General features: G+C 40.5%; 1 protein-coding gene across 3 annotated transcripts in view; it reads left to right on the top strand.

The window, feature by feature from the left end:
• The window catches only part of TMEM165 (transmembrane protein 165), a 31,024-nt gene that overhangs the window by 16,333 nt on the left and 908 nt on the right, over positions 1 to 13,783 (top strand). For all 3 annotated transcript variants that reach the window (XM_023192199.1, XM_023192201.2, XM_023192200.1), the window contains 4 exons: positions 348 to 573; positions 5,823 to 5,998; positions 6,550 to 6,732; positions 13,051 to 13,156. In XM_023192199.1, the coding sequence (XP_023047967.1) occupies positions 348 to 573; positions 5,823 to 5,998; positions 6,550 to 6,732; positions 13,051 to 13,156 (691 nt within the window). The remainder of the gene's footprint in view (positions 1 to 347; positions 574 to 5,822; positions 5,999 to 6,549; positions 6,733 to 13,050; positions 13,157 to 13,783) is intronic.

Raw genomic sequence — 13,783 nt, 5'->3', positions numbered from 1 at the left:
ATCTGAAACTTTTTGAGCACTGACATGCTCACATGAAACGCTCAATGGAACATTTTGGATTTCTGGATTAGGGATACTCAATTATGATACAAATATTCCAAAATCTAAAAAAATCCAAAATTCCAAATACTTCTGGTCCCAGGCATTTCAGGTAAGAGATACTCAAATTGTAGCAACCACCATCAGAGGTTACTGTCATTACTGATGGCTTTCAGAGTGATTAGACAGTAAATAAGTGTAATGACCATGACAAGAAAGTTTTCAAAAAAAACTAAATCTTATTTACATGTAAAATAAAATAATTTCAAATAATGATTTTAAGAAGTAAATCATCTTTTGTTTTGCAGAAAATATTTACACCAGCAGCTCCAGTTCATACCAATAAAGAAGATCCTGCTACCCAAACTAATTTGGGATTTATCCATGCATTTGTCGCTGCCATATCAGTTATTATTGTATCTGAATTGGGTGATAAGACATTTTTTATAGCGGCCATCATGGCAATGCGCTATAACCGCCTGACCGTGCTGGCTGGTGCAATGCTTGCCTTGGGACTAATGACGTGCTTGTCAGGTGAGTGTACTTTTTCTCCCATGAGTTCGCTGAATTAAAGGGAAAGCATGTTGTGTGACATGAAGTCGTTGAGTCATTGACCTAGTACTATGGGAATTTGGCTTACACCATATTTGTGGTCTTCCAACCTTTTATTTGTGTAGTCTTTCCTTGTGTATCCTCTAAAATAATTTTGTACCCTCTCTCGCATAGATGTCTATAATTTTTCATCTTAAATTTAAGGAATTGCAAAGATCTAGTTTCTGTTATATTGTGTAAAGTAAGACTGTTGGGGCTGTGCACAGTCGCTCACGCCTGTAATCCCAGCGCTTTGGGAGGCCAAGGCGGGCGGATCACGAGGTCAGGAGTTTGAGACCAGCCTGACGAACGTGGTAAAACCCCATCTCTACTGAAAATACAAAAATTAGCTGGGTATGATGGCGGGCGCCTGTAATCCCAGCTACCCAGGAGGCTGAGGCAGGAGAATCGCTTGAACCCAGGAGGCAGAAGTTGCAGTGAGCCAAGATTGTGCCACTGCACTCCAGCCTGGGTAACAGAGTGAGACTCCTGTCTCAAAAAAAAAAAAAAGAGACTGTTAGGATGTTTTAAAAATATACCCAGTGACTCTAAATACCATTAGCAATTTGATACCCACTATCACCATCATTCCTTTAAAACAAATGTGAATATACTTTTTTAACAGTTGGAAATTTACATTTTTTTCTTCCTATAATTTATATTTTCATTAACTTTCCTTAATTTTACCCTAATGATTATCAGTTTTTGCTTCAAAATGTATTACAGAGCTGATCCAAGTGCAGTGGTGTTTACAACTAATTGATGACAAACCAGTTACAGATTTCTTTCTTCCTTGTCCACTCTCACTGCTTCACTTCATGAGCCTAAAGAAATATATGTATGGATCACCCCGTCATATCTACCTGCAATAAAAATATGCATTTAATATCATTGAATTTTCAAAGATATTGTAAATTTCTCCTAGTAAATCTCTGTGTTAACTCTATGAATCGAGTTGTTATAGTTATTAGTACTCAAAGAAAATATATTACAGATTTAAATAATCATTTTTAAAAAGTGGAAATACATCTCTTAATGAGATGATAGAGCTATTTTTTATTAATTTATGTATTTTTTTCTTTTAGAGACAGGGTCTTGCTCTATCACTCAGAGGGCTGGAGTGCAGTGGCGTGATCATAGCTCACTGAAACCTGGAACTCCTGGGCTCAAATGATCCTTCCACGTCAGCTTCCTGAGTAGCTGGGACCATGTCACTATGCCCAGCTAAATTTTTTGTTTTTTTGTAGAGACAGGGTCTGGCTGTATTGCCCAGGCTGATCTTGAACTCATGGGCTCAAGCTATCCTTCCACCTCAGCCTCCCAATGTACTGATATTATAGGTATGTGTGCCTGGCCCATCTTTTTGCCTTGTATTTATTTTTTAAATTTTTATTTATTTATCTTTTTATTTATTTTGAGACAGATTCTTGCTCTATCACCCAGGCTGGAGTGCAGTAGCATGATCCTGGCTCACTGCAGCCTCCGCCTCCTGGGCTCAGGCAGTTTTCCTACCTCAGCCTCCCAAGTAGCTGAGACTGCAGGCATGTGCCATCACGCCTAGCTACTTGCTGTATGTTTTGGTAGAGATGGAGTTACTCATATTGGCCAGGCTGGTCTCAAACTCCTGACCTCAAGTGATCGCCCGCCTTGGCCTCCCAAAGTGCTGACATTATAGGCGTGAGCTACTGTGCCTGGCCCCTGGCCCATCATTTTACAATTTTTAAACATTTTATGTAAATAATTTTAAGTTTACAAAGCAGCAAAATAAAATAGTACAAAGAACACTTATATATCTTTTGCCTAGATTCACCTGTTAACATTTTATCCCATTTGTTTTAGCATTTGTACTCTATCTAAATAAAATTATAAATGTGTATATATACTCATGGTTTAAATACCTGTCTGTAGTGTGTACATATACATACATTATTTATGAGCTATGTAATGCACACATATACACACAACATTTAATATATTTTATGTATTGATACAGTACTTGAATCTGTTATCCATATTTTAATTTTGGATGACCCAATGTCCTTTCTTTTTTTGTTTTTTGAAAGGACATAGGCCGGGGCACGGTGGCTCGTGCCTGTAATCCCAGCACTTTGGGAGGCCGAGGTGGGCGGATCACGAGGTCAGGAGATTGAGACCATCCTGGCTAACACGGTGAAACCCCATCTCTACTAAAAAAGTACAAAAAAATAGCCGGGCTTGGTGGCAGGCACCTGTAGTTCCTGCTATTCGGGAGGGTGAGGCAGGAGAATGACGTGAACCTGGGAGGCGGAGCTTGCAGTGAGCCGAGATCGCGCCACTGCACTCCAGCCTGGGCAACAGAGCGAGACTCCGTCTCAAAAAAAAAAAAAAAAAGAAAAAGGACGTAAAATTTATTAAATATTTCACTTGTGACAACAGTTTTATGTAATTTAAGTGGATGTAACAGTCTTTTTATTATTATTTTGTCTCAACTGTTAAGTCATATGTCTTTATTTCTACATCTTCCTTCTCTTTCACAGCTTTAGTTTTATAGATTTAACCACTTTTTTTTTTTTTTTTTTATACTTTAAGTTCTGGGATACATGCGCAGAACGTGCAGGTTTGTTACATTAGGTATACATGTGCCATGGTGATTTGTTGCACTCATCAACCTGTCGTCTAGGTTTTAAGCCCCGCATGCATTAGGTATTGGTCCTAATGCTCTCCCTCCCCTTGCCCCCAACCCCTCGATAATGTCCTTTATATCAGTGTTTTTCCCTTCGGTCTAGGTCAGGTATTGCATTTAGTTATTTATTTATTTTTTTTAGTCTTTTAATCTGAAATATGTCCATCGCCTTTTTAAAAATGTTTTCTGACATCAGCTTTTTTGGGAGAATACAGTGTATCCCCCCTCCCCTGCCCCAGGAATGGACTGTTCCCCATTTCTTGTTTGTCTGATGTTTCTTCATGGTTAGATTGAGGTAGGCATTCCTGACTAGAAAACTGCATAGGTGATACTTTGTCTCTCCAACAATGTCTCATCTGGAAGCACATGGTGTCCGTTTATCCCTCATCGGTGACATTAATTTTGGTGACCCAGTCAGGATTTCTTTTCTGTGTTGTCTTTGTCTTCCCTTGTAACTAATATCTAAGCTGTAGGGATATACTTAAAGACAGTACAAACACCCTCTTCCTCATCAAAATTTCTCCAAAGATTTTGCATCAATTGATGATTCTTGCATAATTAAATCTTTCCTTGATGTTTGCAAAATGATGACTTTTAATTCTAGTACTTGCATATTCACCAGTGAGCCTTGACATTCTACTGCCAGCGAGAGCTCTCCTTCCTTTCCCATTTGTTTTTCTTTTTACTATTAGTACAAACTCATGGATTCCTTTTTTCAGTGGCTTATAATTAATTATTTAACTATTTTGCTGATTAAATTATCCCAGGTTAGGCCAGTGGGAGCCTTTCCAAACTGTGTCCTTTGTCTTTGTGGCATGCTTCCGTTTGTTTTTGCTCCTCACTTTCTAGTAAAACAAGATATTACGGGTTCATCATGCTCCTGCTCTGCCTGGTCCTGGAACTGGCCATTTCTCAGAGGAGCTTTGAGGAGCTTTTTAGGGGAGAATGTTATTAGAACCCAAGATCTCGGTGCAAGGTTACTGAGCTCATTGTTACAAATTGCCTCTTGTCTTTTCAGCGGACAGAGCTAGAAAATAGGTGCTTGTATCCTTTGTGTACAGTTACATATATACAAATATACATCCATACATACACACACACACACACAATAATTTAAATACAGATGTGCACGCAGATGTAGGTTTGCTACATTTCTAACCATGATTTTAAGACCTTTTCAGTTTTGTAATGTAGGGAATTTACATACAGGTTATACATTTAATTTTCAGGGAGGTTTGTAAGTGTTGCACCCATTTTATAAAAAGAGCTAGTGAATTAAAGAGTAATTGTATTTTTCTTTCTTTCTTTCTTCTTATTTTTATTTTTTTGAGATGGGGTCTCACTCTGTTGCCCAAGCTGGGGTGCAGTGGCATGATTACAGCTCACTGCAGCTTTGACCTCCTGGGCTCAAGTGATCCTTCTACCTCAGCCCCTCAAGTAGGCTGGAATCACAGGCGTGTGCCACCCCGTCAGGCTAATTTTTGTATTTTTTTTGTGGAGACAGGATGTCACCATGTTGACCAGTGGTCTCAAGCTCCTGGGCTCAAGTAATCCGCCAGACTCGGTCTCCCAAAGTGCTGGGATTACAGGCGTGAGCCACCGTGCCTGGCCAGAGTAATTGTATATATTATATGTATGGTCGTATCCTCTGTTCCTTAAGTAGTAGTTTTTGTTTGTTTATGAGACAGGGTTTCACTGTGTTTCCCAAGCTGGTCTGGAACTTCTAGACTCAAGCAATCCTTCCACCATGGCCTCCCAGAGTGCTGGGATTATGCCACTTTGCCCAGCCAAATTTTTAAGTTTTAATTACTGAATTAGTATTACTGATGTACTTGTGTTTCACCATTAGGATTTGAGTTCTTGATATAGTTCCAAGCGTCATTTTTTATATAACTTACACGGATGTCTTATCAGTGGGAAAGAGTGGAACTGAATGTTTGAGCCTGTTGTAACATTATTTTAATATATGTTATAAGAATTTTTAGTTTTTTTTTCATAAAATGTACTTATTGTAAATAGTTACAAGGGAGCAGAGTTTGAATCTTGCTGTGTGAGAATCTTGTCATTATTCTTCACTAGAAGTTTGTAATTTAAAGATTTGTGATGAAGAAATACCACTATGAAAGTGGTGTGGCTTCCCGGTTATAAATTCTCAACTCTTGAGTGGGCCTCTGAGCTAACCTCTACCCCAGGTACTGTGCCTTGCACAATTAAGGGCAAGCCAGCCTCTGGCTGAACATGCCTGGAAAGGGGTTCAATATCTTATTTAACATCTCTCTGAAAGATGTGCCATCTTCAGCTGGACCATTGGCTTCTGAATAAGCTGTGTTAGGCCTGGGCTAGACCTAAGGGTTTATTATTGGTAGAGGGAAAGAACTGGAACTACTTGAGTTTATTACATGCTAGATTAGCTTCTAATGTGAACCATTTTTCTTTTAACAGTGATAAATTTTTATTTCTGAAGTTAACTGTTCCTTTAGTTGGTTGTGATACACGCTCATTAACAAACATACTGTTGTATTTTTTCCAGTTTTGTTTGGCTATGCCACTACAGTCATCCCCAGGGTCTATACGTACTATGTTTCAACTGTATTATTTGCCATTTTTGGCATTAGAATGCTTCGGGAAGGCTTAAAGATGAGCCCTGATGAGGGTCAAGAGGAACTGGAAGAAGTTCAAGCTGAATTAAAGAAGAAAGATGAAGAAGTAAGCCATGGCACTGTTGATCTGGACCAGAAAGGCACTCAACTAAGAGTAAACACTCCAGAGGTTTCTCAGTGGCCCCATCTGTGTGATATGCATGGGCTACACCAAAATAACTTGTTTTGCTTAGTTCTGTTCTTATACCTGTCTGTGATCTGACTTGGAGTTGGTGTGAATGTAGTAGAGAAAGGAAGCTGAGAGTTGAATACTGAGCACAGGTAATCAGTTTCCTTAATTAGGTTGATTATAAGCTCCTGAAAAGCAGTAGCTGTATTTTATAATTGTACGTGTTTCTCCCATAGTGTCTGGGATAGTAAATGATCAGTAAATCCTGTTTGGTTTGTTCAGCTGAGGAGAAACGGAAGGATTGAGACTAGCATTTGTTGCTGTGTGAGACCAGTGCTTCAGAGGGGAGGTTTGGGGGTCACATAAATGTAGTTTTTTTGGAGCATATTTCATAGAATTTAAACACTTATAAAAGAAAAATTAAGTGATTTGTGTACTGTTTTATTTGCTTCTTATGCTTACTTTCATTTATTTATTATTTATTTTAGTTTCAACGAACCAAACTTTTAAATGGACCAGGAGATATCGAAACGGGTACAAGCATAACAGTGCCTCAGAAAAAGTGGTTGCATTTTATTTCACCCATTTTTGTTCAAGCTCTTACATTAACATTCTTAGCAGAATGGGGTGATCGCTCTCAACTAACTACAATTGTATTGGCAGCTAGAGAGGTGAGTGATATTTGAGAGGAGACTGTTTAAAACGAAATATAATTAATAATTACTTTGTTCCAGAAAACACTGGACACACTCAAGTGGGCCACAGCATTCCTTCATATGCAAGACTGTTTTACTTCTGATAATTCTGCCGGTCTCTAAAATTGGCCTTCTCCCAGTTCCTGCTACCTGCAGGTGATATTCTTGTAACCAAGCTTAGTTGGACTGTTTTTACTCAGCCTCTTCCTTTGGTTTTGCCAAAATGATGCTGTGGTACTAGTCATCTTAGCTTGGTTTTCTTTCTTATCATAGAACTTTCTTTTTTATAGTTGTTGAGAATATGAATCGGTATAATATTATTGAAGGCCATTTTGGTGTTTAATAAAGTGTATAGCTTTTGGTTTATCTGTTACACTAAAGAAATTGAGTGTTGTCACTTAGTAAAAATTTAGAAACAGCCTAATAATCCAGCAGAAAATTGGTTCAACTATTTACAAATCTCTGTGTAGCTCTTAGAATATTCACTCTTCAACATCATTTCAGTGACATGGAAAAATTTTAAAAGGAGGTTTACTTTTAAAATATAAAAAGAAGGCCGGGCGCGGTCCCTTACACGTGTAATCTCAGCACTTTGGGAGGCCAAGGTGGGCAGATCACCTGCGATCAGGAGTTTGAGACCAGCCTGGCCAGCATGGAGAAACCCCTACTACTAGAAATACAAAAATTAGCTGGGCAAGGTGGCCCATGCCTGTCATCTTAGCTATGCAGGAGGCTGAGGCAGGAGAATTACTTGAACTGGGGAGACAGAGGTTCCAGTGAGCCTAGATTGCGCCATTGCATTCCAGCCTGGGCAGCAGAGCGAGACTCTATCTCAAGAAATTAAATAAATGATACATAAAAAGAACAAAAAAGACTTAAGGAAATAAAAACATTGTTTTTATTTCAGTGCTTGTGTATCGTTGAGTACTGCTATTATGGGTAATTTCTTTTATTTATTTACTTTTTGGTTGGGGTGGGTTCTCACCAAGTTGTCCATCGGTTTTGAACTCCTGACCCGAAACTTCCTGCCTCAGCCTCGCAAATAATCCTTTTGGGATTATAGCCGTGAGCCACTGCTCTGGCCTAGGTGACTTGTTTGTTTCTGTGTAGGAACTTTCTGTTAAGTCTTAGCCCGAGAATCCTAAGGCCTGGAGTGGGAAGCTAATGACCTCAGGTCATCTTGTTGTAACTTTTACTCTTCAGATGAAGAACCTGACACCCAGAGAGATCGAGTGACTTGCATGAGGGAGTAAGCTGGCTGGCTGTGGCCTTCCTCACAGTTGTTCAATGCCGCTTATTTAAAACATGCCCATTGTTTTTTTTATTTAATTTTTCTTTTGAGGAATAGCAAGGTTTTATATGAGGTGCCTGTCATTGTTCACACGGATTTATTAAGATTTCCCGTGGAGATGGTTGTGGAATGGAATGAATACTGCTACTGCTTTTCAACCTCTTTTTGATCTTAACTAATATTATTTCTTATCTGTGTTTATATCAAATTCTTTTTATAAGATTAAAATTGTTTCTAATTCCTTGGAACTGTCTACTGTAAAAGAACAAGTTCTTTAATTATAGGCTGTGGTTTAAAATATAATACAGTTGAAGACCAGGACTAAGATAGATGGGAAAGGCTGTTTTGTCAGAGAAGCCTCAAAAATGCTGTATTTTGGGGGAAAAAAATGGAACTCTGATTTTCACCGAATTCCCGTAAAACAAACTTTCTTTAAAAATATCACTTTAATTAGCTGGGCGTGGTGGCAGGTGCCTGTAATCCTAGCTACTAGGGAGGCTGAGGCAGGAGAATCACTTGAACCCAGGAGGCAGAGGTTGCAGTGAGCCGAGATCGTGCCACTGTTCTGCAGCCTAGGTGACAGAGTGAGACACTATCTTAAATAAAAAAATATGTGTGTGTGTGTGTGTGTGTGTGTGTGTGTATAATGGCTGTACCCTATATTCTTCTTGATTTCTAGCCTTTTATTGGCTTTCAGTTTGCCAGAGTTGGTACTCAAAAGTAAGTAACCATATTGTTGAGGTGGTAGTGGTTCTACCAGGGTGAGTTATCCTGACAGCAGAATCACTGCGTTTTTCTGTCTGCTCTATGGCATTAGTCTGTGGCATAGACTGTATGCCATAGAGTAATGTGTGAAAGGCTCGAGGCTCCCTACCTACCAGACACCCCGGTCCATTCTAGCAGTATGGCACGTGCTGACTGGGTCTGAGTCTCTTGCTGTATAATCATGTTACTACACTTCCCTGCATTTTCTCATCCAAAAATGGGGATTACCTGCTTTGTGGATCGTTTTGCAGATGAAATAACACACGCAGGGTATCTAGCATGGTCCTACACGTGGCACATTCAGTGTTAGCCACACTTCCATACTAACTGCACTGTGGGGATATGTAATGAGCTCTTAAATGGCAGAAATGTGTCTTTTTCTGTTCCCTTAGTATTCCTATTTTTGTTGGTAATTTTTTTATGAACCATGCAGTTGTCTAGTTCAGGCCATTTTAGTATGCAGTTTTATCTTTGCTTCCAACATGATTTAACGTTCCCAAATTGGATTTCACATAATCCTAGTGTCTTTTGAGATGTGAATTGGTTCTAGGCCAAAAAAGGGTGAGGGGGAAGGAAGAAATTCAGAGTCAAATTTGGCAAATAGTATACCCCTGGTGTTTTGTTTTTTTCTTTTTAAGACTCAGGCCAGGTGTGGTGGCTCACGCGTTTAATCCCAGCACTTTGGGAGGCCAAGGCGAGCAGATCGCCTGAGGTCAGGAGTTCGAGACCAGCCTGGCCAACATGGAGAAACCCCATGTCTACTAAAAATACAAAAATTAGGTGGGTGTGGTGGCACTCGCCTGTAGTAGTCTCAGCTACTCAGGAGGCTGAGGCAGGAGAATCGCTCGAACCCGGGTAAGCCGAGATTGTTGTGTCACTGCACTCCACTCTGGGTGACAGAACTAGATTCCATCTCAAAAAAAAAAAAAAAAAGGACAACTCAGTATACAAATAAAGACTGAAAAATCCTATATTAAAGGAACTAGTTTACTACTAGTTTATTTTACTTAATCTAGTGCATTTTTAAATATCATTTTCTTTCTTTTTTTTTTTTTGAGACAGGATCTGGCTTTGTTAACCAGGCTGGAGTACAGTGGCACAATCTCAGCTCACCTCAACCTCCACCTCCTGGGCTCAAGCCATTCTCCCACCTCAGCCTCCCAAGTCTGGGACTACAGATTCCCACCACCACACCTGGCTAATTTTGTATGTTTTGTAGAGATGGGGTTTTGCCATGTTGCCCAGGCTGGTCTTGAACTCCTGAGCTCAAGCAATCTGCCCACCTTGGCCTCCCAAAGTGCTGAGATTATGCCTGGCCTAAATATTACTTTCAAATAGAACCATCTTCATGGATAGCAGTTTATAATAAACAAGTAGAATTTGGGAAATGTACTCCCACTCTTCTGTTCTTCACAGTGGATGCTTCACCAGGTTCCTGTCTCTTCACACACACTGCCCAGCAGCAGTCTTTCCCTTCTCCTTCAGAACAGCAGCAGTTCCCTTTCTTCATTCCCACGCATCACAGTGGCAGCCCCTCTACCCTCCTGTGTTCTGAATTCCACCCTTATAATATGCTTAGATTTTGCCTTTGTCTCAGCCGTTTTGTGAGCATTGTTCGGTGTACCAATTTTTTCTCATCCTTTAAAAAGAAAAAGCCCCTTTCCTCAGTTCTACATCTCAAATCCCACTTGTGTCACAGGGCTTGGCTGTGATGGGAATAAGCCTTGGCTCTGCTCTCCTTGCATACTTAGCCCATGGAAACCCAGTTTCTGGCCTCACCAGGAACATTGTTGTGCTTTGAGCTCCCCATGGCCTTTGATGGTGCCTCCATTGGTCCTCACAGGAGGTAATTGCCTGGCCACCTCACTTGCTTTCTCCTGTGGACCCTTCTTTATCCTTCCTTGAATACTGCCTTTGTCCCTCATGATTATGCCATCAACATTCTTCTCCTTCTGCTTTCTCTATACCAGGGTTATTGACTCTTTTTTTTTTTTTTTTTTTTGAGAGTCTTGTTCTATCACCCAGGCTGGAGTGCAGTGGTGCAATCTTGGCTTGTTGCAACCTCTGCTTCCTGGATTCAAGCGATTCTAATGCCTCAGCCTCCTGAATAGCTGGGATTAGAGGCACGTGCCACCAAGCTTGGCTAGTTTTTCTATTTTTAGTAAAGATGAGGTTTCACCATATTGGCCAGGCTGGTCTCAAACTCCCAACCTCAGGTGATCTGCCTGCCTTAGCCTCCCAAAGTGGTGAGATTACATGTGTGAACCATCCACCCACCATGATTCAGCTGACTCCTAACTTTAAAAATCACATTGGTCTTACCATAGTTCATCCAAAGAATTGTGGGAGAGAAACTTGGGTGTCAGGCTTGATTTTGTTGTTGTTGTTGTTGTTGTTTTTGAGATGGTGCAGTGGTGCGATCTCGGCTCACTGCAGTCTCCACCTCCCAGATTCAAGCGATTCTCCTGCCTTAGCCTCCCCAGTAGCTGGAACTGCAGGTGCCCGCCACCACACCTGGCTAATTTTTTGTATTTTTAGTAGAGACAGAGTTTCACCGTGTTTTGATCTCCTGACCTTGTGATCCACCCTCCTCGGCCTCCCGAAGTGCTGGCATTACAGTCATGAGCCACTGCACCCAGCCAATTTTTCTTTTTTTAATAAGAGATGGAGTCTTGCTCTGTCACCCAGGATGGAATCTGTAGCACAGTAATGTGATCATAACTTGCTGTAGCTTCAAACTCAGGCTCAAGTGATGCTTTCACCTCAGCTTCCTTAATAGCTGGAACTACATGCATGAACCACTACACCATTATTCTATTTTTAAGAGACAGGATCTCACTGTATTGCTCAGGCTAGTCTTGAACTCCTGGCCTCAAGTGATCCTTCTGCCTTAGCCTCCTGAGTGGCTGGCTCCACTATGCTTGGCTCTGATATTTTTCCATAAAGCCTGTCATTCATTTATCATGGATGTATATTAATTTTGCCTTCTTAATTTCTCTCAAAATCACCTGCTTTTTGCCTACAGTCATCTACCCTGATCTGGGGCAGTGCTGTTTCTTTCCAGGGCTGTTGCTGTAGCATTGCAGTGGGTCACCCTTCCTTCAGTCTTGTTCCCCTCCGGTTCTTTCTCTTCACTAGACTTTAAAAAATTTTTGAGATAGGGTCTTACTCTATTGCCCAGGATGGAGAACAATCACAGCTCACTGCAGACACGACCTCCTGGGCTCGAGTGATCCTCCCACCTCATCCTCCCGAGCGGCTGGGACCACTTGTGGTTGCTAGGATGCCTGGCTAATTTTTTATTTTTTTGTAGAGATGAGAGGTCTCCTAGGTTAGTCTCAAACTGCCAGGCTCAAGCAGTCCTCCTGCTTCAGCCTCCCAAAGTGTTGGGATTACAGGCATGAGCCACTGTACCTGGCCTAGTGGACTTTTAAAGCATAAATCTGTTTTGTTACTTTCCAGCTAAAAACCAGTAAGTGTCTTAGGACACAGTTTAAACTCCAAGATGGTAGGGTCCTCCCTGACGTGGGCTCCCAGCTACCCTCATGACCTCCTGTTGTGAAATGCTGAAGGGCTCTGCAGCTGGTTGTCTGGTACTGCTGGCCTTTGCTTTCTACTTAGCATGTTCCTTCTCCCACAAAACAATCACATTCTCACACCCCCTGCTCATTCTTCAGGGCTATCTTCTGGGAAACTTTCACTAAATACTCCTCTCCTCCAAATCTGAGTGCCTGCTTTGCTCAGGTAGCATGTGTTCACTGGATAAATCCTTGGTTCCTGGCACTGAGGCAGGGTTTCTGTTCCCAGGAAGCAGAGGCATACTATTCTGTGAAAGATTGACTTGAGTTTCTCATAATACCAAGCAGTACCTGAGGGAACAACCGTCTAGCTTAAAATCCTCCCTAGCATTGTCATAGCAGTGCTACGTATTGCCTGTGAAGGAAGTTTAATAACTGCTAAACGGTTCGATTAGCTTTATTTCATCAGGATTTTTTTGACTTTACAAATTGATTTGGGTTATTTCAATTTTTAGGTCTAGTCTTAAGTATAACTGGTACATATTCCTTCAAGCAGCCATTACACCTTTCATAAATTTATTATACACTTGCATTTTTATAACTATTATGCTTTTTAATTGTTGGCCACCATTTTTAGTGCTTCTGAATTGTTATGGTTCTTAAGCAGCAGTTTTGAATTAATGCTTGGTTTTGAATTAATGCTGTGACGCTTGCTTCCAGGACCCCTATGGTGTAGCTGTGGGTGGAACTGTGGGGCACTGCCTGTGCACGGGATTGGCAGTAATTGGAGGAAGAATGATAGCACAGAAAATCTCTGTCAGAACTGGTAAGTCTTGAAAATTACAAATCAGATAACATTTTAGAGTCACTGAGAGATTAAAGGGTGTTAGCTTTATTTAAATTTCTGCTGCTGAAGTATACTTGGTTTTTGTAACTACCTACCTACCATCTCTTAGAGGTATTACTCTTGGTATTGCAAATATGGACTCTTTTCACTTGTGTAGAAGTTAGCAAAATACAAAGTCATTTTTATTGAATTCATAGTAGCTTCTTGTTAACATCGTATCTTAGTAAAACAATTGCCATTTGGAAGTATGAGAAGTTTTTGGCTCTACAAATGTGTCTTATAAGACTGGAATCATATGTTCAGACCATATGTACTGATTCTGCTGAATATGTCCTGTGAAGCTACAGTTAGGTCTGGGGATGGAAGAATTGTCTCTTTGCTAGTCAGAAGACTTGAACATTTTCTTTTATAACTGGATTTTAAAATGAGTTATAGTTCTCCTGTTGCTTGTCAGTACTGTCTGGATTTAATACAATCCTGTCATTTTTCAAAACAGTGCTGGAGAAAAACCTGATTCTTACTGTTCACAGTCAAGCATGTTGTGTTGTTCCTTGCCATGTAAAAGGGGTTGAAGTGATTCTAATTTGTTTTTAAGGTTAGTTTACT

Source organism: Piliocolobus tephrosceles, chromosome 3 (assembly GCF_002776525.5).
Source record: "Piliocolobus tephrosceles isolate RC106 chromosome 3, ASM277652v3, whole genome shotgun sequence".
Taxonomy (NCBI): Eukaryota; Metazoa; Chordata; class Mammalia; order Primates; family Cercopithecidae; genus Piliocolobus; species Piliocolobus tephrosceles.
This window is presented reverse-complemented; position numbering and strand designations above follow the sequence as displayed.